A 24,598-nucleotide genomic window follows, 5' to 3' on the forward strand; every position below is an offset into this window, starting at 1 on the left:
AGAATATGAGTCCAATACTAAGCTGTTTCTCAAAAGATTTTGGTTATACATAAAGTAACACGACCAACCACAAAAACCAAGAGATTTTGTTGTATAAGCAAACGAATTTGTGACCTCAATACATGCAAAGCCAAAAGGTACCCAACTTATGTTGGGGTACTTGGGGAAAGTAGGCTCCAATCTGCATGTGGCTGTAGGCCATCAACGTCTCTCTGTTTTCAACATTTTGCATAATGAGTTATCTGTGATTCAAGTCTCATCTTATCTCTGTAATTCTGTGTGGCATGGGGCATGTCATAGGTTGCCTCTACCAGTTCTTTGCTTCCTGCTCTTAAATCATGTTGACAATGGCATCAACATAAATCAAGTCAAACAATATCATTCATCCAAAGGTTACATACAGTTTACAAGGATTTATCTTACAAATACAAAAGTTCGGCATCAGCACGAAGTTCATGTGACTCACGGGGATGCAAAGAAAAAAAAATTCTTGGAAACAAATATTATGATTACAGATATGTACTTATATGCAAAACATGTTATACACGAGGTGATTCTCAGCCCAGGATATCAAAGGGAGAGTTAAAAAAATTTGGAAGCATTCAAATTGAATGACTAATTAGTGAATTACACACACAAGGAACAACCATGCTCTGCTGCTTTGATAACTTTCTTTCTGTCACCAAGCTGGAAATAGCAACTTCTACTGGCTGTTAAGGCAAATGCAGAAAAGATTTCCATTTTATATGCTGCTGGTAGAACGTGATGAACGACTTCTGCTGCCCCGACCGGAGCGATCTTTCCTTAACATGGCTTCTATGTTTTGAAAGCATTTCAACGGTCTAACCTATACATGTTGCGTGGAGGGAAAAGAGAGAAGGAAATCTCAGCTATATATAACTAACTAGTCATGCAGAAACGCACAAGCAAACAAAGTAAATAGAAAACCACCATACACAATGCCCAGACTAACTACGTCAATTAACTTAGTAACAGCCCTTCAGGCTTTACAGCCATTCAACAACATTAGATGGACCAAATCTAAAGTAACATCCAGTACTCAGCTTCTTGAATTAGTTTGCTAAAATGTATATCCAGAATAGTTTGATTGATACTATTGTCATATATTCTGCACAAAGTTTACATTTTGTACACCATAATAATATCAACATTTATAGAGAGAGAGAGAGAGAGAGAGAGAGAGAGAGAGAGAGCACCTTCCAACGCCTTTTATGACCAAGAGAGTTATGAATAGATTCCAGCCTCAATATTATTTGCCTGAAAGCTGGTCTTTTAGCTGGATTCTCATTCCAGCACTCCTCAATCAACCTGTGAGCGGGTATCACATTTACAAGATCAGCTACATTTCTATGAGCCTAACACACACAGAAGTATAAGAAGAAAAAAAAATCATATTTTCTGGAGGAATTTGAATTTGGATTAGCATCCCAAAAGTCATCTGCTACATTAGCTAGTTCTCTGAGGAAGAACTACACAAAACAGATTGGTAAAGAAGTTGACAAATAGCTGGCAGTTGCATTTTCAAGATAAAACACCGGCAGTCATGACAGAATGCCACAAGTATTCAGTATTTTCCAGGATATAAACGGAGATGTTGTTTTGACCAAAATAAAGAAAAGAAAACAGAGATTGAACATTAATCTTAATTGACAACATCGGGGACAGTTGTTCTTAGAAACATATAGCACTTACTCTCTCAGACCATGTCCATAAAGCTTTGGTGGAGCTCTAAAAGGTGGGCGCTCTTTTTCAACATATGCTTTTGGAACTTCCTTATCTTGCTTGGCAGAAAATGGTGGGCAGCCTTCTATCATCTACAATACAGCATCTTAGAAAGTCACTAATGAAGCCCAATAAATCAACTGATTGGTCATGTCAAGAAATTATCATCTTCTTCAAAATAAACCAAATCAGGTAGTGATAACTTGGTATATCCACAAAGCATTTAATATAATGCTCTTCAATAATAACTTATTAAAAAAGAAAGTTCACTTAGAACGGGGGTACACACTAAGATGGCATAGCAATAACTTCATAAATATTGTCGGTCAAGGATTAAAAATTGAGCCGTATTTACCTCTTGTAGAATTAGAGCAAAAGAGAATACATCTACTTTGGTATCATATTCTTCATTCTTAAAAACCTCAGGAGCTATGTATCGACCTGTCAATGACAATTAACATATTCCACTCAGAAACTAAATATTAATCTGGTGGCATGTAGATTTACAGCATAAAGGACTACTAAACGAAGGAAAACTATGTCCACCTTAAATAGCACCCAATTTATTTATTTTTTCCTTTTCCAATGAAACTACAAATGCTTACAACCCTAAACGTATTATTTCGGCTAGGATCAATGCAACATATTAACTATAATGGACAAATACTCACATGAAGTGTCTTGACAAATCAAAGGTTTATCCTCTTTAACTGTCAACAACTTGCTAACTCCAAAATCCGCAACTTTCAGGTGTCCGGAATCATCCCGCAATATATTCCTGTTATCTTACTCATGAGAAACATAAAAATAAAATGCCGACCGTTTCACACTATTATGCAAAATAATGATTCATGTTTTTAAAATTTTAGTGCTAATATGAGCATATGCTTCTTCAAGGGATAGATCACGTAAAACGCGGAAAGAGAAGGGGGAAAAGACCACTTGGGCTTTGCCTCACGTAAGTGCTAAGCAGAATGGGTATTGGATTGTCTTAGGTTCAATTCTTGCTAAAAAAAACTGAAATGAAGAAGGACAAGAAACTTACGAAGGCTCAAGATCACGATGAATTATTGCTTCTGGCTTATTCTCATGCAAATAACTCATTCCCCTGCAAGATATCCAAAGATAATGTAGTGAGGAAAAATATCCAATACATGATCTTTCTCTCTTCTTTTGAAGTATGTATTGTAGAATAATCAAATTATTATATAATTTCTTTCTTATAAATCACAAAAATGAAGATGAGATCTTGCGCCTACAAATCTGATGAATCTTGTATGCAGAGCATCCAAGCATCACAACTTCTAATAAGAAAAATTCTGGAAAACTAAACAGTTGTAACAGCTTTTAAAGGTTGCAGCAAAGGATAATTTCAGGAGTTGGAATGATTTAGGCTATATGTGCCTTTTGGCACTCTAAAAAATCATGTTAGTTATTGTCCTCAGGGATTGAGTATTCTTGATAGGTAGTTCAGAGTAAAACAAAATTCTCAGCGATATTTGCCAATGAAATCAAAATGTAGTGAGTGGGAAAAATAAATTAAATTTCTTTCCCACTTTGAGTAATCTATTCCGACATTCACAGGAAAATGATTAATAACTAATTTCAATTATAAATGTCATCTGTCCCATACCCAAATTGTTAATTTATAAATAAATAAAATAGATCATTTGTTAGCCAAAGATATTTGGAATCTGATAATCAAGACCAATTCAAAGTAGTACCAGACCTTGCAATATCAAGTGCAAATCTTACAGCTGTAGTTGGCCTTAATGCTCCTTTTCTTTTCAAAAATGCACAAAGGTCTCCCTGCAATGAAAATACAGAATTATGGATCAAAATAAAAATCTTTATCCGCGCTTGTTTTAAGCTTTAAACTAAATATTATCCTCTCCAATTTTTCTCTCCATGCACCTTGGAGGAGGAATGCCAACTGAACAAAGTAAAAAGCTTTACGAGTATTATTGTTTCACACAACCATGTCATCAATGACATCATGCCTATTTGATTCTGCAATAGTCAACGGAATCCTAAAACCAAATTTGGACACTGACATAGACCAAAGAGGATGGTAATGGAAGAGTAAATAAGCACCTCAAACATTGCAGTTCACACTATAATATTAGAACTTCAACTTTTCCAAGTAAACATTATGAAATATGCTCATCCTGCCTACTATTTCACAATACAGAGAGATACAATGACCACAAATACAAGGCAAACAGTAAGAGGGCCAAATATAAGCACAGAATAGAGAAAAAAAAAGGGAATGATAATTCAGGAAACAGTCATGAGAGATTTAATCATGTAATCAATATCCCATATCAAAAAATCAAAGGAATGGGAAAAACCTTAGGCAAATATTCTGTTACAATCATCATTGGACTGCTTTGAGTCACTGCACCCAAAAATTGGACTACGTTCGGATGTCGTATCTTTTGTAGAAATTCAAGCTCATCCCTGAATGCCTTCCTGAAGAAACACCAAAGTGACCTATAAATTCAAAGAGCGTAAAGCAAGGAAATAGTGAATTGGAAAAACCTTTAGTAGTTTATGAACAACCCACACTTTATCCTCATCAATAAGCACTTCCTCCCCCAGCCTTTTCACAGCAACCTGTATTCCTCGCCAGGATGCTATACGGTATGTTCCCTGGGCCACAACATTTTAACATATACAAATGAAGGCGAGTGACAAGACAATAGGCAGTTACTGATGCAAGATGAAGAGGATAATGGTTTCAAAATATTAAAAAAGGCACAACACCAATTAAACAACTAATCGAAAGTTTCTTATACAGTCCAACCAAAAAAAAGGTTCTAGTTAAAATAGCAGGGAGGTGGGAACCTGTAGTTTTCTTCGGGACTTGAAACAGAAATCAATAAAAAGAAAAAGAAAAAAAAACCGAGACAAGATGATAACATAAAAAATTGGCTTTAAACATTCATTACAAAATGCAAGGACAGTTCCAAGATAACAGAGGAAACAAGAAATGACAATACCATAATCAATGCCATGGAAAAGAAAAAAAACTTACCTTGGTTATTTCAACACTGTCAGTAAAGTCAAGTTCTTTGGGATCAATTTCATATTCTGGGACTTCTCTGGCATACCTAACGTGCATGGGAGCCATCTGAAAATGAAAGCCATAAAAGAAACCAAACAAACCCAGATCAGCCAAGAAAGAAGACTCATATAATAAGCAATGAAAGTTTCAAATCAACCAAGTACACATCCACAAATTCAGAAAGTACCAACGGCTTTGCCCCACGCTTCTCCAAAAGCTTGATCACATCGTTATGCTTATAGTATATAGCATCTGCAAGAGGCTGTTCAAGCAACATTATCACCAATTAGCACATTTATTTCCCCCCAATTTACAATTCTTCACATTGGAAATTGAGTTTTTACTTACGGTGCTCCCCCATCGGTCTTTGGGGTCAACGTCAGCTCCGCGCTCGAGCAGTAGCGAAACGACGTCGGTGAGGCCCTGACACGCGGCGACATGGAGAGCCGTCCGATCGTCGATGTCCCTGAAATTCACATCGATCCCGGAGTCCAACAGCTCCTTGACCCCATCCAAATCGGCTTCATTGGCCAAATACATGAGCTTCACTCGGGGATCGATCCCCTCCGGATAATCCTCCCCCTCGCCCGCCACGAGCTCCTCCCATTCACCCTCCGGCGCCAACGACGACTGCTTCCCCAAAGTGAACCTCAGCGGCGTCGTTTTCACATCCATTGTCAGCTTCTCAGACAAGCACAAATTTCCTTCGCTGAGCTGTAGACAGTAGCAGCTGAAGTGCTTTTCTCTATTTGCAAATTTTTTGCTATATTCGCGACGGTTTCGTAGGGAAAGTGTTTTTGGTGGTAACGTTCACAATTTCCGTTTTATATTTTTATCCTTAGGTTTGTTTCGCGTGTTGGGAGCGCGTGGAGGGAAACTTCGACGGAACGTCAGGGGGGCGCATGTTAAGAAGAATTCGGCTAACGTGAGCGGGTGCGGTCACTGCGCCACCAACGAACTGGTCGGTATGTGGAATGGATATCAGCCACCCCCTTGGGACCGTTGGCGCGTGAAGTGTGTGAACTGTCAATGTCATTGTCCGGCACTCACGGGAATTATTTTTCTATTTGGCCTCCTAATAAAAAGGAATACTTTTGTGAAGATTTTGTTCTTTTTTTTTCATGCAAAGCGACAGTCTTGACACCATTGATCTACAGACAAACACGGAGGGTGTGAAAATGTGAAGAAATGTTCCATATTAAAAAATCGTCACACATGCGGAGCGGTATGAAGAAATGTCACATTTATGGCTTATAAGGAGGCAAGTTGAATATTGAATTTCATTTTTTCCCCCCAGAAAAACCCATCAAAACAACCTTTTTTCCCTTTTTTTTGGCCCAACAATTTTTCTCTTATCTATTAAAAAGGATATGGTTGGCATGGTTGAAAATTTCTTCTACGGTTTTCATAGGTTTACCTGAAAAGTAATAGGTATTTGAATTATCTTGGAGACCAAATGAACATGCTGAAAACGAGGTCGTATTTGCATTATCGCACGTGTTTATCTATTCATAGGATTGGTATAACATTGTACCATGCATCGGTTTCAAGCTTTGTTCTGAAGATGGAAGAAAAAACTAAGTCTAGTTTAGTCCCAATTTGCAAAAAATCTGGTTTTGGTCATCAATTTACGTCTGTGTCCAAAATGGTGAATTGTTTTGTTGCAAGAAGAAACAAAAAAAGGAAGAAAGAGAGAAGATGAGATGATGTTGGCATTGGCTAGGTCGACGGCTGCAACTTGTGATGGTGATGTTGATTCACATTTATTGTGCTTAGCACAAGCCCCACCCAATTAATGGCGAGTGGGTTTACAAACTAAAATTAAAACCTTCTTGTTGGCTTGTTCAATGAACCATTAATGAGTAAATTAAAATTAAGAATAATTAATTATTATAATGGCCATGGTGTTCAACATGATTTTGTTCTTCTTTTTCTTTTTTTAAAATATATTTAAAAAAAGGCAAGCTTTGGGATGGGAATTTTGAGAGAGAGAGTCCTCCCTCTGGTGGAGATTTTATCCAGAGAAATGAGGTTGGCTGCCGTTGACGAGTGACAAAAGTAATGGGTTTGCGTTAATTTTTTTCATTTGACTCTTGTGATTATGGATAAGATCACATGGAGGCTTTCGCTTATGATCTAAGCTACATTCTCACTGCACTTCTTTCTGTGCCATTTGTCATCTTGTTGACTTACTCAAACCAGACCTCCTCCCATCACCATTTCTTCTCTTCACCGCAACTCTTTTTTTCTTTTTGGGTTTTTCATCAAAGGAAACAAAGGACTTGGGCCTTTTTTAATTTTGCTTTAGAGTAGTTCCATTGGCCCAAAACAAAAGGGTAACAAGAACTTGGGCCGTTTTGTAACTTTCCCTTCCATTAATAGAGTGGTTTCATTGGCAGAAAGAAAACTTTTTAAAAAAAAAGAGAGGCAACAAGTACCCTTGTATCTTTGGGATAGGTGTGATTAGGGTAATCAAACACTCTAATCTCGATTTAGTTTAATCTCATTTGGATCGGACCGGAGAAATGGTAACCTTAGCCGGAAATCCCATTAAATTCATGTCAAAGGGCTCATGTGCTTAAAGTCTCATAGAAAAAAGAAGGAACACACACTTTCCAAACCAAGCGTTTACTTAAAACATACGACAGGGACACTGGCCATAAGTTATAAGCCTATAAACATGCACTAAGAGAAGAGAACTAGTTGGCTTCAAGGGTGCACTCAGCAATCTTCTCCCATGATTTGAGAGTTTTATCTCCGGTGTCGGTTTTGTACAATGCAAGGCGAGTTACCGGGAAGCTCAGGCTGCCAATGCTCTCATCAAGACTGTTGGCGTTTTCTTGAGCTTTCTTCTTCTCTTCTTCTGTCAGGTCCGCGTAAAGGATGCTCAAATGTGGCATATAAGCTGCACCACAAAACCACACCCCATCCCATGCAACAACACAATCATTAATTCTAAAACAAGAACAATACTTTTCGTTGGTCCATCAAAATATGTTGCTTCAAATTTTCAGAACCATGACAAGTATATTATCGATCATCTCAATGGATAATACCATATGCTTTTACAACTTAATATTTGATCAATTTTAATTAACAGCGAAGAAAAATTGGCAGAAACCAGTATAAAAGAAAAGAAATTATAGTGTATTAGAACTTACGAGTGGAGCTATTGAAACCGAAATGCCCACAGCAGTGTGCACTAGTTTCCACCACCTGAGAAAAAAATAAAATCACAACATAATTATAAATCCATATAAAATTGTAAAAGAGAAAATAGAAATTAACAAAAATACCTGAGGGGTTGGATTTATGAGGAGAAAAACACACTGGTAAAAGAAAGTGCCGGTGGCCACACGGTCAACTTTGGCATCGTAGGCTTTGAGGCCCCGAGAAGCCGATTTGAACCTGTTGAGGGCGTCCTCAGGGGTTAGGCTGATGGCCCCCACAACGGTGATGTGGGGCTCGAACTCGGGCCCACTGAACTCGTCCCGGAGACCCTGCATCAGCTTCTTCAGCCTGAGCGCCACGTCATCCGGCGGGAAGGCCCACACTGAATACACGTTGTTCTCCGCCAGAGCAGTAGATTTTGGTTCTGCTGGGTTCGCCATGGGAAATGAGAAGGATTGAATGAAGAGGAAAAGAGATGAGCCCAAGAGTCCAACGCTTGTTATTGGGAATCAATTCAAGGGTAATTTTCATTTCATATTTTTCCGGTGTCATATCATCATCAAATAAATAGAATATTCTCGAGTATCATTCGACATTAATTAATAGACTTTTTTTTTAGTCGGTCCAAAAATATAAAGAACGAATAAACTCTTGGGTCAGTAGTTTTAATTTAATTAATTTAATTTAATTTAATATTAGTAAAAGGTAAAAATAATAATTAAAGGACGTGTAACGATAAGTCTTTTAGAAAAAGATAAAAAGAAAAGAAAAGTTCGCAGTGCAATTGTGTGGGAATAATACAAAAATCAAATATACTGAGGTGGCAGGTGTGAGTTAGATCATAGAATCCACCATCTTGAATTCAAGTTCGATCCTCCAGTTATTGGGCTATATCTCATGCCGATTGTTCTTTCTTAATTGTCAATACTAGGGCTGGGCATACACACCAAAAACCAGATTAAACCGCCCAAATTAAACTGTTGGTCTGATTTGGTTTGATTTTATTTTTAATTTTTATTGGTCATTGGTTTGAAACCAAATCAAACCGATATTTATGATTTGGTGTTCGGTGCTTGATATTGAAATCATCGGTTAAACCAAACCAAACTGATGAGTGATGCTCAGAAATACTAATAAAATATTAAAAATAGTTAAAGCACATGCACATGGGGATGGACAAATCATGTCTGGCTGGCTTGTGTTGGAACTTGGAAGTGCACTGCCTCGTATATAAAATATCAAAAGCATCTTCTTTTCTTTTCTATTCTTCCCACTTACCTAACATCATTATAATATTAAAGTTTGTATTTTATTTCTATTTTTACGCACCTGAGCTATCTCTTCTTCTATCTCTCCTTCTTTCTCTATCGCTCCCCCTCTCCTCCCAATCTTCTCTATCTCCTCAACTCAAATTCTCTCTTTTTTTGAACTGCAACACCAGCAAAGCTCCAGACCACACACATACTCTGCTTCAATGATACAGGCCACTGCTCTTTCTCGTCCAAAGCCTTAATCGCCACCATATGGAGAAAATTCTGATGCTTCAACTACTCTCTTTGTGATTTCTTTGTCTTTGAGCCCAAATTTCATGGCATGGCTCAGATATCACCTATGTGCACCTCAAAACCCGAAACCAAACCAACCCAAACCATTCAACCTGTTAACCGAGAGCTCCGGTTAACCGAAGATGATGGTTCGGTGTCGGCATTGAAAATTGTTACATCGAGAGCTTCAGTTCGGTGTTCGGGTTGAGCCCAAACCCGAACCAACCCAAACCGTGCCAAGGCCTAGTTTAATGATTATACGAGAATCATTTTCTAATTATATGGGAATCAGTACCAACAACATTTTAAACAAAAAGTTCACCAAACGCCAAACAGCTTTCTCTCACAGCAAATCTGACTGTGATTATTTTCCTAGCGCAGCAGTGCCAAACTAGAGGGTTTCAAAAAGGTTAAAACAAACCACACGAAACTAATTGTGGCTTGGTTTGATTCCTTCAGTCCAAAATTACAATTTTTTAGTGAAAAAATCAAAACATTAGCATACTGCCGCTAAAACTTGATTGAAGTGAGGCTTGAGTGAATGCATGGATATTAGTATTACCAATATATACAAACTTAAACAAGAAAAAGAGTAAGTTACCTTCTGCAGCAGGCAGACGCGAAGCTTGTCCTTCAAATTTGACTGATTTGGTGCAAAAGCAAAGAATCGAAATGAGCATAATAAGGTTCATGATGGTTTTTGGAGCATTACAATTCACTCCTCTTGCCATTTATCCTTAATGCACTACAATGGTAAGAAAACTCTCTCGGATCTTCTCTTTCTTTCTCTTTGTCTCATCATCACTCTTCTTTCTTACTCAATGCACACAAACCATTACCTATTTATAAGCAAGAAAAAGAGTAAGTTACCTTCTACAGCAGGCAGACGCGAAGCTTGTCCTTCAAAATTGACTGATTTGGTGCAAAAGCAAAGAATCGAAATGAGCATAATAAGGTTCATGATGGTTTTTGGAGCATTACAATTCACTCCTCTTGCCATTTATCCTTAATGCACTACAATGGTAAGAAAACTCTCTCGGATTTTCTCTTTCTTTCTCTTTGTCTCATCATCACTCTTCTTTCTTACTCAATGCACACAAACCATTACCTATTTATAAGCAAGGAGTGCCAGACCCTTCATTGAGATTTGTTGAAAAATATAAATCTCAAATTGGAAACTTGACTAAACAAAATACAAGATATAATGAATGGTTCCACTGCTAATAACACCTAGGCCTTTTATGATAAAACCCAATATCTACTGGGCTCTGTAGGTACTTAAATTGGGGACAATATCAATGTTGCGAGTAGTGGGCCACTGCTCGTTTCTCTGAATTCAACATGGTATCAGAGTGGATTGAATGACTGGGCCTGAAATATTGGGCCTTTATCCTCACCCCTGACCCAATATGTGGTGTTCATATGTTGGACTTGAATGTTTACCCTTACCCCTTACCCAATACGTGATGTTCACATGTTGTACTTGAATGTTTGACTCTGATGTGAACTTGGCACCATATATGGCCCACTATGTGGTGGTCCCACATGGGGGGCATGTTGAAAAATATAAATCCCACATATTAGGCTTGAATGTTTGACTCTGATGTGGATTTGGCACCACGTGTGGCCCACTATATGGTGGTCCCATATGGGAGGGTGTGTTAAAAAATATAAATCCCACATCTAAAACTTAACTAAATAAAATACAAGATATAATAAATGATTCCACTGAAAATAATGAGTGGTCAATTGTATAAAGACCGGAAAATATTACCTATAATTAATTCATAGGGTTGGTGCAGTTAATGCACCTCTACATTTCTGTCCACCAAAAAAGCTCTACATTTCCAGACGCAACGTTTTTAATGTTAGTTTAAAAAAAACACAAAGCTTGGTCTATTACTTTATGTAATACTTCAGATAATATGTCCTACTTCTCCTCTTCATCGAGCTTTGCTAATCCAAAGTCGGATATTTTAGGGTTCAAGTCCCGATCAAGCAGCACATTAGTAGCTTTGATGTCTCGGTGAACAATTTTAAGTACAGATTCTTCATGGAGAAAAGCTAGTCCTCTTGCTATCCCAATACAAATATTACGACTTCTTGGCCAGTCCAGTTTAAGATGATTTTCTCGACCTAGAAAAGTTTGTCAATGAAAATACTGCTCGCTCAGACTTTCTTTTCAACTATAAATAAATTGGGTGAAAGAAATACGAAAACAAAAAGGACCGCCAGTAGTACTCAGGGAGTATGCAAGAAGAAACCTAGAAATCAGTATAACCCATCCAAGGATATAAATAAAGAAAAGGATAAAAACCAACTCAAAATTATACACTTTAGATCATGATCAGTTACATCTTAATTGGTTTCCGCACTTATACGGTTGAGTAATTGACATCATACTCACCAAACAATGCTCGTGCAAGGTTATTGTTTTCCATGTACTCATAGACCAGCAATAGCTGACCTCCATCAATACAACATCCATGAAGCTTCACAAGATTTGAGTGCTGGAAACAAGAAATCATGCCCATCTCATTTAAGAATTCACGATTTCCCTGCCTTGACTTAGATGAAAGCTGCTTAACGGCTATCACTGTACCATCAGGCAATTGACCCTGCATCCCAACCCATGTTCAGAACTATGTATGTAAACGTAAAACAGGGAAATCTTTATAAAAAAACATGGAAAAGATTCAACGTACAGATAGCTATAGTACCTTGTACACAGGACCAAAACCACCTTCTCCGATTTTGTTAGCAGAATTGAAGTCATTAGTGGCAGCTTTTAATTGTTTTAAGCAAGGTCTAAAATATCGATGATATCGGAAATATTAGTAGTCCAAAAACACGCTGACCGTTTCACACTGTTATGCAAAATAACGATTCATGTTTTTAAAATTTTAGTGCTAATATGAGCATATGCTTCTTCAAGGGATAGATCACGTAAAATGCGGAAAGAGAAGGGGGAAAAGACCACTTGGGCTTTGCCTCATGTAAGTGCTAAGCGGAATGGGTATTGGATTGTCTTAGGTTCGCTTAAAAAAACTGAAATGAAGAAGGACAAGAAACTTACGAAGGCTCAAGATCGCGATGAATTATTGCTTCTGGCTTATTCTCATGCAAATAACTCATTCCCCTGCAACTGCAAGATATCCAAAGATAATGTAGTGAGGAAAAATATCCAAGCAACAATACATGATCTTTCTTTCTTCTTTTGAAGTATGTATTGTAGAGTAATCAAATTAGTATATAATTTCTTTCTTATAAATTACAAAAATGAAGATGAGATCTTGCGCCTACAAATCTGATGAATCTTGTATGCAGAGCATCCAAGCATCACAACTTCTAAAAAGAAAAATTCTGGAAAACTAAATAGTTGTACCAGCTTTTAAAGTTTGCAGCAAAGGATAATTTCAGGAGTTGGAATGATTTAGGCTATATGTGCCTTTTGGCACTCCAAAAAATCATGTTAGTTATTGACCTCAGGGATTGAGTATTTTTTATAGGTAGTTCACAGTAAAACAAAATTCTCAGCGATATTTGCCAATGAAATCAAAATTTAGACCTTGAGTGGGAAAAATAAATTAAATTTCTTTCCCACTTTGAGTAATCTATTCCGACATTCACAGGAAAATGATTAATAACTAATTTCAATTATAAATGTCATCTGTCCCATACCCAAATTGTTAATTTATAAATAAATAAAATATATCATTTGTTAGCCAAAGATATTTGGAATCTGATAATCAAGACCAATTCAAAGTAGTACCAGACCTTGCAATATCAAGTGCAAATCTTACAGCTGTAGTTGGCCTTAATGCTCCTTTTCTTTTCAAAAATAAACAAAGGTCTCCCTGCAATGAAAATACAGAATTATGGATCAAAATAAAAATCTTTATCTGCACTTGTTTTAAACTTTAAACTAAATATTATCCTCTCCAATTTTTCTCTCCATGCACCTTGGAGGAGGAATGCCAACTGAACAAAGTAAAAAGCTTTACGAGTATTATTGTTTCACACAACCAAGTCATCAATGACATCATGCCTATTTGATTCTGCAATAGTCAACGGAATCCTAAAACCAAATTTGGACACTGACATAGACCAAAGAGGATGGTAATGGAAGAGTAAATAAGCACCTCAAACATTGCACTTCACACTATAAAATTAGAACTTCAACTTTTACAAGTAAACATTATGAAATATGCTCATCCTGCCTACTATTTCACAATACAGAGAGATACAATGACCACAAATACAAGGCAAACAGTAAGAGGGCACAGAATAGAGAAAAAAAAAGGGAATGATAATTCAGGAAACAGCCATGATAGATTTAATCATGTAATCAATATCCCATATTAAAAAATCAAAGGAATGGGAAAAACCTTAGGCAAATATTCTGTTACAATCATCATTGGACTGCTTTGAGTCACTGCACCCAAAAATTGGACTACGTTCGGATGTCGTATCTTTTGTAGAAATTCAAGCTCATCCCTGAATGCCTTCCTGAAGAAACACCAAATTGACCTATAAATTCAAAGAGCGTAAAGCAAGGAAATAGTGAATTGGAAAAACCTTCAGTAGTTTATGAACAACCCACACTTTATCCTCATCAATAAGCACTTCCTCCCCCAGCCTTTTCACAGCAACCTGTATTCCTCGCCAGGATGCTATATGGTATGTTCCCTGGGCCACAACATTTTAACTTCACACTATAAAATTAGAACTTTTTGGCCATAGGTGTGATTAGGGTAATCAAACACTCTAATCTCGATTTAGTTTAATCTCATTTGGATCGGATCGGAGAAATGGTAACCTTAGCCGGAAATCCCATTAAATTCATGTCAATGGGCTCATGTGCTTAAAGTCTCATAGAAAAAAGAAGGAACACACACTTTCCAAACCAAGCGTTTACTTAAAACATATGACAGGTACACTGGCCATAAGTTATAAGCCTATAAACATGCACTAAGAGAAGAGAACTAGTTGGCTTCAAGGGTGCACTCAGCAATCTTCTCCCATGATTTGAGAGTTTTATCTCCGGTGTCGGTTTTGTACAATGCAAGGCGAGTTACCGGGAAGCTCAGGCTGCCAATGCTCTCATCAAGACTGTTGGCTTTTTCTTGAGCTTTCTTCTTCTCTTCTTCTGTCAGGTACGCGTAAAGGATGCTCAAATGTGGCATATAAGCTGCACCACAAAACCACACCCCATCCCATGCAACAACACAATCATTAATTCTAAAACAAGAACAATACTTTTCGTTGGTCCATCAAAATATGTTGCTTCAAATTTTCAGAACCATGACAAGATTGGCTTGTATGAATTGGGCAATGATCTATATGTTTGTTAAACATAAAATGGGCAATCTACAAAAGCTAATATATCGAAAAAGATGTAATCTTGAGAAATGACATCGAAATGTAATAACATGTACATCCGTGTAATATAATATATGTGAGTTTAGTATATTATCGATCATCTCAATGGATAATACCATATGCTTTTACAACTTAATATTTGATCAATTTTAATTAACAGCGAAGAAAATTTGGCAGAAACCAGTATAAAATAAAAGAAATTATAGTGTATTAGAACTTACGAGTGGAGCTATTGAAACCGAAATGCCCACAGCAGTGTGCACTAGTTTCCACCACCTGAGAAAAAAATAAAATCACAACATAATTATAAATCCATATAAAATTGTAAAAGAGAAAATAGAAATTAACAAAAATACCTGAGGGGTTGGATTTATGAGGAGAAAAACACACTGGTAAAAGAAAGTGCCGGTAGCCACACGATCAACTCTGGCATCGTAGGCAGCCACACGATCAACTTTGGCATCGCAGGCCTTGAGGCCCCGAGAAGCCGATTTGAACTTGTTGAGGGCGTCCTCAGGGGTTAGACTGATGGCCCCCACAACGGTGATATGGGGCTCGAACTCGGGCCCACTGAACTCGTCCCGGAGGCCCTGCATCAGCTTCTTCAGCCTGAGCGCCACGTCATCCGGCGGGAGGGCCCACACTGAATACACGTTGTTCTCCGCCGGAGCAGTAGATTTTGTTTCTGCTGGGTTCGCCATGGGAAATGACTTGAGAAGGATTGAATGAAAAGGAAGAGAGACTAGCCCAAGAGTACAACGCTGGTTATTAGGATTGTGGGAATTAATTTAAGGGTAATTTTCATTTCATTTTTTCCGGGTGTCATATGATCATCAAATAAATAGAATATTCTCGAGTATCATTCGACATTAATTAAAAGACCTTTTTTTTTTTTTTTTTTTTCGGTCTGAACCACGAGGTGGTCCTAAATGGACCCCAATTATGGGTGGCACCTTTAAGTATTAACTACAACCCAGACTAATCCCCGCTCACACCGGGTCGGCCCGTAAAGGGTAAAGTGCTGACCAAAGTGGTGACTCTATACGAGAGCAGGGATCGAACCCCTGACATCTCTTAAGGAATGAGAATGCCGAACCACTCACACCAACCACTTTGGTTATTAATAGACTTTTGAGTCGGTCCAAAAATATAAAGAACGAATAAGCTCTTGGGTCAGCAGTTTTAATTTATTTTATTTAAAACAATTTTTTTAAAATATTAGAAAAAGGTAAAAATAAAATAAAAATATAGGAGGTGTAACGATAAGTCTTTTAGAAAAAGATAAAAAGAAAAGAAAAGTTTGCAGTGCAATTGTGTAGGAATAATACCAAAATCAAATACATTGAGGTGACAGGTGCGAGTTAGACCATTTGATCCGTCTACTTGCACTCAAGTTCGATCCTCCTTTCTGTACATTAATAAAAGCCCCCAATGTGTTGCATTTTTCTTATTAGAAAGAATACATGTGTTTCAAGCTAAATCATGCATTTACTATGAATAAGAAGAAGAATAAGAATAAAGTCTTTCGTTATTATAATGTAATGGTCAAGTACTCGAGTGGCTAATAATTAATAAAGATTTTGAGGCACAGTATTCTATTCTCGTACTTTTTTTTTCTTTTTTTATAACCTGAAAAGGAAAAGAAAAGTAAAAAAGAATTAAAGCTACTTGTGATCAGAATTCTCATGGTTTTGGACGGAAAGCACACAAAACATAAATATGGCTGGTTTGTCATCTTGTTTATTCACCCTTCAGATTCTGGTAAGTAGCTTGATTTGGTACACTTTAACATTTTCAAGTTATTAGACACAAAAATGAAAGAAAAATATACATTTTGATTTTTTTTCTTTCTATTTTCTAGGTGAATTGACATTTTGAATTGGGCAGGGACGAATCCAGCTATTGGGCTATATGGGCTATAGCCCATATCGATTGAAATTTCCTTTGTCTATAAGGTAAATTTAACTCAAGGAGTTTTCAAATCCTGAAATCGTCCCTGGAATTATGGTATGCAGGTCATGTACCAAAGTATTACACTTGTGCAAGCAGATTGAACATATTTGTAATCGCCCAAGCAAAATTTGGGAGGGAGGCTGCATCGATACTAGTATTAAATGTGTAATAGGAAATGCCAGAATATAGAGAGAGCAGCAAGCGGAGGATGTTGGTTCTACACTACATGTGCTACTTCAACTGCTAATAATTAATTAACAATATTGGAATACCAATTACCACTTGATTGATTTGTTGACTTTAATTATGTATATCGTACGCAGTAATATATGTGTGATTTCAGTTTTGATTTCTAATTTAAAACGAAATAATTGGGTTCTTTCTTATATGTTATGTTCCGGTTACAAGTAGCTCGGGAGACCTACCTACTTGTCTAATAACTTTGCAATTCTTGAAGGCTAGTGTATATCACATTACATTTTGAACTTCTATTTTGATTCTCCTAAACACCCTAGCCTCCTCTCTCTCAAAAAACACTCTAGAGCCATTTTCACTTTGAAAGGGGAGGAAGTCACTGTTCCTTCTCCCTTCTCCCCTCTCACTTCTATTTTGATTTGAGACTGCTTTTAAAATGACTAAAAAATACTTCTACATTATAAAAATCACTTTTAAGCGCTTTCTAGAGAAAGCACTTGGATTTTTAATAAAAAGAAGGCACCCACTACAAGAGTCCAATTTTCCTATTACCAAATCCCCTGTGCCCCTTGTTTTCCCCTTAGTTTTGCAATATGTGACACACAACTTAATAGGAGTTTAACTTTGTTAACTCTCTTTTAGTCTTTTTTTTTTCTTTAATTAAAATCATTAAAATATATTGGATTAGAATACACATTTGACAAAAACACCATTTGCAAGCCACTTCATCTTCTACGCTACGTACAATCAGACTTCAACCCCTACATCTTCTCTGCACTGCAAAACTCAGCCGCTTCTTCTCCCCTCTGTGAAACTCAACCCCTGCATATGGTTTGTTTTTCTACTTTGCTCGTTGGCTACTGGTTCATCAGGTAAGCCAAACTCTGCTCTTCATAATTCTTTTTCTTCTGCTTTTTGACTGCTGGTTTTTTAGCCATTGTATGAGAAACATATAAACATATAACTTGTGACAATCATATACCCAATATGCAATTCATTTGCACACCCAATATGCAATTCATTTGCACGTAACGTAAAAGATGAAGCGGCGTGCAAAAGTGTTTTTGTCAAACGTGTATTCTAATCTAATATATTTTAATAATTTTAATTAAAGAAAAAAGAAAAACTAAAAGAGAGTTAACATAGTTAAACTCCTGTTAAGTTGTATGCTACATGTCGCAAAACTAAGGGGAAAACAGGGGCACATGAAAATTGGACTTCCACTACAATATATAATGTGAGCCCACTCATGCCTCCCCACCTACAGTTATAAAGTAAATAACTCTTTCGTTTAGGTTAAGGTCAATTATTCAAGCGGAGGATGTTGCTCTGCTACTTCAACTGCAAGTCAAAGCCAGTAATTAAGGATAGTAAATTAAGAATATTTCTAATATTTTTGGTTGCAAATAGATCAACTGTTTAATCTAAGGAATTCGACATGCATATGCTGTCTAATATAGGGAAGGGCTGTCCAAACAGGTTTTAGAAAGCAATTAAATAGTTATTCTCAACATGCAGAAATTACTAAATAGTTTAGTCACGATTTGACATTAATTATTATATTTTCCTATCCTCCATAACATAAACCTTCTAAATATTTGGTGTTCGTACGTGTAGCAGCTTAAACAACGAAACAATTTCAACCTTCCATCTAATTAATTAGGTGGAATATTATATATATTGATACACAAACAGGTAGCCAAATTAAACACAACCCAAAACATACAATTTGTACATTCGAAGCGAAGTTAAGCTAAGCTAAGCATAAATACATTTAATTTAAGGTCTTATGGATATCGAAATGATGCATGCATGCCGATTTAAGGAAAGGGTGCGATTTTCTTCATCTCAGTGTGCTTAACGTCAATGGCGAAACCCTTGCCATGCTGCTTCCAATAATCCGCCTGCGGATTACTCCACTCTGGCTCGGCTATCTCCACCCTCGACACCCTCAAAGCATCCGTTGATATGTTGTACTTGTCGTCCCTCTTCTGCACCAGCTCCGGCTTCACCATCCCCAAGTTCACCGCTTGGGGCGACATCATTAGCGCCGGCGCCCCCAGTGGAAGCCGATCACCTAATAATAAACCAAAGCAATTAATTTAATTAATGTTTCAATAAAAACCCATCTACCAAATTTTGTTTAATTAATTAGTAATTAAGCGCCGCGTGCAAGAGGCCTTTCTTTTTCATTTCTATTTTATTTACCTCGATCAACCTGCCATGTGCACCAGAATTTGCCATAAGTTTTGGTCAAATTCTTGAGCTCAGGCTGGCCAATCATATCGGGGATCCGAGGGTTGACCCAGAGGCCTGCTTTGATCTCATAAGCATGGGAATGCCACAGCTTTTGCTCATCCGGAGGCAGAGTCTCAAATATCCTATCAGACACCACATACTCCACACCTGAAAAAAGACCACAAATTGGAAATTAATTAAGCCTTTTGCCCCAAACAACGTCGTTTCAGTGTGGCTTTTATATCTTTACCGATGAGTCGGGCGTGGGAGTCGTCGGAGTCGTAGACGGCGCACTGGAGGAAGTCCTGGTTGAGGCGGGTGACGTAGTGATGGGTCTCGATCTGACGTGTCATGTCGTGGCTGTAGAGGGCGAAGGTGCACACGTGCTGGCTCATCTGGTTCACCGGCTTCAGGGACTGCATCATCTCCGCTCCTTTGTCCAACACGTGTTGTCCCATTGTCATCGGCTTTTCCGGCGGCGTCGGATGGTCACCTTGGAAGGCCGGGTTCGGAGTCGGTGTCTTGTCGCTTGAAGCCATCTCGAACGACGTCGTTCGTACTCTCTCTCTCTCTCTGTGACTATGAACAGTGCAAGTGTAGACTGTCTCTGGTTGTAACTACTTTAATATATGTGATCAGAAAGAGTTTCCAAGGAGAGATAATTGATAAAGGAGTGGGAATACGTGGTGTGTTGTGAGGATTCCACGTGGACATGCATGTTGCATGGGGGAGGTGTGAGGTGGCTGAGGGTTGTGAGTTGAGATTGCCAAATGTAGTTGATTTGAAGTTGAGTGGAACTTGTAAAGTGGCTACAGTGACACCTGTCCAGTTCGTTTGGGTCTTTGGGTTTCACTTTGTATTTTGAGTTTTGACAAATAATGAAATTTTTTTTAAAAAAATTCACGGACGAGAAAGAGATTTGAACTTGAAACTTCTTGTAACGATGAAAATAAAAATTCGCAAATTCGCTAGACCAAAAGCAAGTTGATAACGAAGTGATGATTTTAAGAATTTCTTTCAAATATATCATGTACGTGTAAATTAAACCAATCAAATTAAGTTGGAAAATATGGGAATAATCGAAACTCATCATGATTTTCATTGAGGATGAACACAAAAAATAAATGGTCACAAGTAGTAGCTGGAAAGGAAAGCAAACGTCCTAGGCCTAAATCATCACATTGAAACTATCCAACTTTTCACACATGACATTACATTAAATTAACAACATATATTTAGTATTTCTTCTTGGATCCTGATGATCAGGATGAGAAGTCATTCCTCAATTTCCTTGTTCTGTTTTGAGAGCAGGATGGGGTTCCCAGGCCTGTACTTGTACCTCTTAGCAACAAACACATAGGCAAAGAAGTTGATCAAGCTCATGAACGAAAGCAACCAATAGAAAAGATTCAAGTGGTTCAAGTTGATGTTGTTCCCAGCCAACCAACCTCCACTTCTTGTCACATCCTTTGTTGCACCATTCACAATCTTCACCAATATGGTGCTGAAAAAATACCCAAGTGCCATGGAGCTCCACAGAAAGCAAGTTGAGATAGATTTCAAGCCCATAGGCGCCTCTGAGTAGAAAAACTCAAGAAGCCCCACATAAGTGAACATGTCTGCAATTCCAAATATGAAGTACTGGAAAGAGAGCCAGAATGTGCTGATGGGCAGTGGCTGAAGCACTGGCCTTGCCAGCAGCATGTTGTGGTCTCTTGCCACATCTTTTCTCTTCACTTCCATGATGCCAGCCACAGCCATGGAGACACAGGACAGGATTAGCCCTACCCCTATGCGCTGCAGGTGGGTTATGCCGGAGGGTATGCCTGTAAATTTGCTTACTATCGGCACGAAGATGCGATCGTAGACAGGGATTATGATGATCAGGAACACAATTGGGATGATGGGGAGTGAGGCTGGTGGTATTTTGAAGGATTTGGTGATGCTTGTGTCCATGGTGAGGCCCTGTTGGATTGAGAAGGTTTGGAGCTGAGCCAGGCAAAGGGTCATTATAATTGTGCAGCCGAATATAGGGACCATGCCTAGTATGATTTTTGCATTTTCCACTTGGGTCACTCTGCAGAGCTTCCATGGGTTTGGAGGCTGCTGTTCATCAACTTGCCCTGTTGTTGATGGTTGGATGGCTGCTTTGTCCAAAAATCTGAAGAGAAATTCAATTATGTATTAGGCAAGGAATTAATAAGAAATTTTTGTTGCCGTGACAATTTGATATATTTTATGTTGTGGGACTGTGAATCAAGATAATATTTGAATGTGCGCATTTGATTCACATTTTGATAACATAACATGCCGGAAATATGACATACTTAATTTTGCCACTCTTCAAATGTGGAAGATCATGTGTTTTGGTAAAAAATTGATAAGGTACCTGAAAATGGATCTGTGAGGTAGAAATTCTTCTTCAAGAGCAGCTTCCTTGTCTTTGTTAATCTCATACAAATCTGCAGGGTCCTCAGGAAGGCTAAGGTTTCTGTTACGGATGGCTGCAACATACACCTAAAAAGGACATGAGCAAGAGGTCAACTAGTTGTAATTAACGAATTGATCTGAAGAAACAGAGTATATTTGGAAGTATCCATTTAAGGATCTTCCTTGAGCCGTCTCCTCCTTAGATTCCCTATATCTAAGCACCAATAGAAAACAAAGCATACACTACATCTTACTGACTTAGTCAATCTATGATATTAATTTGGATTAACTTATAAAAAACCATATCTTTCCTTAACCTCCAAAGAGGGATCTTTTCTTTTTTAGTCCATTGAAAGCAAATACTTTAGGGTGACTAGTCATATACATCCTCTTTTTCACATCAACACATCACGTGCCGTTCAAGTAGATGGATGATTGTGAGAAAAGAGCGTATACGTCCTCCTCCACCAAAAAATTTCTCCATGGAAAGGCATGACTAGATTACTTACTCTTTGTTAATTACCTAAGTCTTCGAACTAAATTTTATAGGGTTAAAAAGGAAACAAACCTGTATAATTTCAACTATGGCACTAGTTCCTCTGATAGGTTGTATCCGGTACAAAGGCAATCCTGCAAAAAAGATGACCACACCCAAGAAAATGGCAATTGTGGAGAGCCCAAAGCCCCAATCCCATCCTCTATTATCTTGGAGCCACACAACTAGTGTCAAACTGACTGAACCACCCAAGCACACTGCTAGCAACAGCAGGTTGAAGAAACTGGACATCTGCCTTGCCTCTCTTGGGTCCCTTTCATCAAACTGATCAGCACCATGTGATGGCAATGTGGCCTTGATCCCGGCAGCCCCGGCAGCTAACATGTAGAGAGCAATAAAAAGCAGTGCAGCATTTCCACCACCAACTTTCTCACACTTAGCAGTTGGATCAAACACATTACAGAGTGGTGGCCTCAGTTTGGGGTAGTGAGCTTGCACAGTTAGTAGTGCTAGTCCCTGAATGAAAATTTTGCAACATTCATTATATCCATCAAACACTATCCAATTACAAAACCCAATTCAATTTGTGATGAGGACTAATTTGACATACCACAAACTCAAAGCATCCGGAAGTGAGAAGAGTTTTGAATCTGGCAAAGAAGGTGTCTGCAAGGATGGCCACGAGAATGGAGAGAATATAACTAGTTCCCATGTAGTTGGTAAGCTGGTTAGCTGCATCTGCTAGTTCAAAGTGCATGACCCTATTGAAGTATGTAACCAAGTTCACAGCCAGGGCTAAAGTTGCCATGTTCTCAAAACCAAATGTTGCTGCAACATGTATACACAGAACCCAAAATGGCAAATTAACCAGTAAACCAGTATAAAGGTGATCATGATGTGTGTGTACTAAAAGAGTACCTAGTATGAGCACAGCAGTTCTCATTCCTCCATGTTTATATTTCACAGCCGACCTTCCCTTCCAATCCACCTTCCCTTCAACAAGCTCAAGTTTATCCTGCAGGGTACAAAAGAATTGATGTTAAAATTAAAAAAATAAGATAAGCCCATGAATTTGTTAAGTTTCTTGAGGAACTTGAACTGAAATAAACGGCTCTGAAATTACCATTGCTCTAGCTACAAGTATATGCTGTGATCTCTGGTGCGGAAGAGAAGAGGTTACGATGTGTATTTGAGAAATGGTTGAGAGGCTAATTGAAACTGAGGTTTGTATATATAAGGCTTGACATAGAAGGACGTGGGGCTAATGGGGTAAGTTATGTAACGACCAATTGTCATGCGCATAATGCCCTTTAATTTGTTGGAATGTTGGTGCATGTTTTGCCATAACATTGCCGACTTCATGGGTAAGAGATTCCCAAGACATTGTCAAGGATTGTCCAAGAGGAAACATGAACAAGGACAGCAGAATGAGAGCTACCCATTTAACATGTACTTCTATAGAATATAATAAAATAATCTTATTGGTGCTTAGAAAAAATTGTGTTTCAATTTTTTCAATTAAAGATATACGAAATGTGAGAACTTGTAGCTCTAGTGGTAAATGTATCTTACTCATACACGTACACATGATGAGATTAGACTCTCGTCCTCAGCTATAATATCTTTCGATTTCCTTTTTCGTATGCATAACATAATAGCCTGGGAATGTCAAACTCCAAAAGCCTAACCAATTTTTGTGTCAAGTTCCATTATCTAAATTGTTGCTTGAATGTTCTTTTTACAGGGTTGATAATACTTCTTGTCGACTCAGGAAAATGAAGAGGAAAGAAACTAGATGGGCATATGGAGGAAGTATTCAAAAGGGGTTGAGTGTAAGTCCAAATTGTTGGGCACTTTCGAATTTTAATTCTAGAAATGTTACATAGAGAAACATTACAAAAAGAAGAGTTTGCATGTCCACCCAAGTCCAAAAGCATCTGAACACCCAATCTGTCTTTGCCCTTGGAGGACCTTTGCTCTTGGACTTTACTATCTGCCCCTTTCTTCAATGACTGTATCTTGCAATCTCATTTTGCAGCAATCATTCACATCACAGCAGCATAGTTTTCACGTAGACATGAACTGTTGGTTGAAAGCTAAAGAACCCTTTTGTTAATGCAAATGTCAGCCTAAATATGCAAGTTAATTTGCATTTTAGTTTGTGGGCTCAACATTAAAAAGGACTTGTATGTTGTTATTGTACAAACGTTAAAACATACAGCTGACAGATACCAGTACAGACATCTGAATGGCTCACGCTGTGTTAGGTATACGAAATATTATACTCAGAAATTCAAACCCAAACACTGTTTTATACTGTGATTAACGTATAATGGGTGTGGATGATTAAGTCAGATGTGGGGCTACATAACCCTAACG

At 37.9% G+C, this 24,598-nt stretch overlaps 6 protein-coding genes across 7 annotated transcripts; all 6 read right to left on the reverse strand.

Moving 5' to 3' along the window:
* Positions 1-355: 355 nt before the first annotated feature.
* Positions 356-5,618, reverse strand: LOC110766613 (Integrin-linked protein kinase family). Of its 2 annotated transcripts, none has more exons than XM_088252202.1 (12): positions 5,159-5,618; positions 4,998-5,072; positions 4,781-4,876; positions 4,310-4,395; positions 4,095-4,215; positions 3,473-3,552; positions 2,789-2,851; positions 2,415-2,521; positions 2,099-2,184; positions 1,714-1,835; positions 1,218-1,329; positions 356-842 (listed from the first exon to the last, which is right to left on the reverse strand). In XM_088252202.1, the coding sequence occupies exons 1-12, from the start codon at positions 5,483-5,485 to the stop codon at positions 714-716; spliced, it is 1,404 nt and encodes a 467-aa protein (XP_088108328.1). In that variant the 5' UTR covers positions 5,486-5,618; the 3' UTR covers positions 356-713. The 2 variants fall into 2 exon arrangements, with proteins under 2 accessions (XP_088108328.1, XP_088108329.1); XM_088252203.1 differs by having other exon boundaries at positions 356-847; positions 5,159-5,616.
* Positions 5,619-7,332: 1,714 nt separating this feature from the next.
* On the reverse strand, positions 7,333-8,514 carry LOC110745002 (cyclic phosphodiesterase-like). Its single transcript, XM_088251447.1, has 3 exons — positions 8,107-8,514; positions 7,972-8,026; positions 7,333-7,715 (listed from the first exon to the last, which is right to left on the reverse strand). The coding sequence occupies exons 1-3, from the start codon at positions 8,419-8,421 to the stop codon at positions 7,510-7,512; spliced, it is 576 nt and encodes a 191-aa protein (XP_088107573.1). The 5' UTR covers positions 8,422-8,514; the 3' UTR covers positions 7,333-7,509.
* Positions 8,515-11,236: 2,722 nt separating this feature from the next.
* LOC110745001 (putative LRR receptor-like serine/threonine-protein kinase At1g53420) lies at positions 11,237-14,229 on the reverse strand (the record flags this gene model as incomplete). The annotated part of the gene is made up of 7 exons (XM_088252453.1): positions 11,237-11,661; positions 11,933-12,143; positions 12,246-12,333; positions 12,602-12,664; positions 13,303-13,382; positions 13,914-14,034; positions 14,129-14,229. Coding segments are annotated over 7 exons (870 nt in total), but the record flags the coding sequence as incomplete, so codon positions are not given.
* Positions 14,230-14,345: 116 nt separating this feature from the next.
* LOC148295279 (cyclic phosphodiesterase-like) lies at positions 14,346-15,708 on the reverse strand. Its single transcript, XM_088252522.1, has 3 exons — positions 15,264-15,708; positions 15,129-15,183; positions 14,346-14,716 (listed from the first exon to the last, which is right to left on the reverse strand). Exons 1-3 carry the CDS (start codon positions 15,606-15,608, stop codon positions 14,511-14,513), a joined length of 606 nt encoding a protein of 201 aa, XP_088108648.1. The 5' UTR covers positions 15,609-15,708; the 3' UTR covers positions 14,346-14,510.
* A 2,984-nt stretch (positions 15,709-18,692) lies between these two features.
* LOC110745006 (oil body-associated protein 2A-like) lies at positions 18,693-19,909 on the reverse strand. The gene is made up of 3 exons (XM_021945060.2): positions 19,544-19,909; positions 19,264-19,461; positions 18,693-19,132 (listed from the first exon to the last, which is right to left on the reverse strand). The coding sequence occupies exons 1-3, from the start codon at positions 19,830-19,832 to the stop codon at positions 18,876-18,878; spliced, it is 744 nt and encodes a 247-aa protein (XP_021800752.1). The 5' UTR covers positions 19,833-19,909; the 3' UTR covers positions 18,693-18,875.
* Positions 19,910-20,372: 463 nt separating this feature from the next.
* On the reverse strand, positions 20,373-23,534 carry LOC110745005 (protein NRT1/ PTR FAMILY 4.5-like). The gene is made up of 6 exons (XM_021945059.2): positions 23,343-23,534; positions 23,138-23,234; positions 22,830-23,047; positions 22,292-22,735; positions 21,683-21,810; positions 20,373-21,454 (listed from the first exon to the last, which is right to left on the reverse strand). The coding sequence occupies exons 1-6, from the start codon at positions 23,343-23,345 to the stop codon at positions 20,569-20,571; spliced, it is 1,776 nt and encodes a 591-aa protein (XP_021800751.1). The 5' UTR covers positions 23,346-23,534; the 3' UTR covers positions 20,373-20,568.
* Between the last annotated feature and the right edge of the window lie 1,064 nt (positions 23,535-24,598).

The sequence above is a fragment of the Prunus avium genome, chromosome 4 (assembly GCF_965620075.1).
Source record: "Prunus avium chromosome 4, drPruAviu1.hap1.1, whole genome shotgun sequence".
Taxonomy (NCBI): Eukaryota; Viridiplantae; Streptophyta; class Magnoliopsida; order Rosales; family Rosaceae; genus Prunus; species Prunus avium.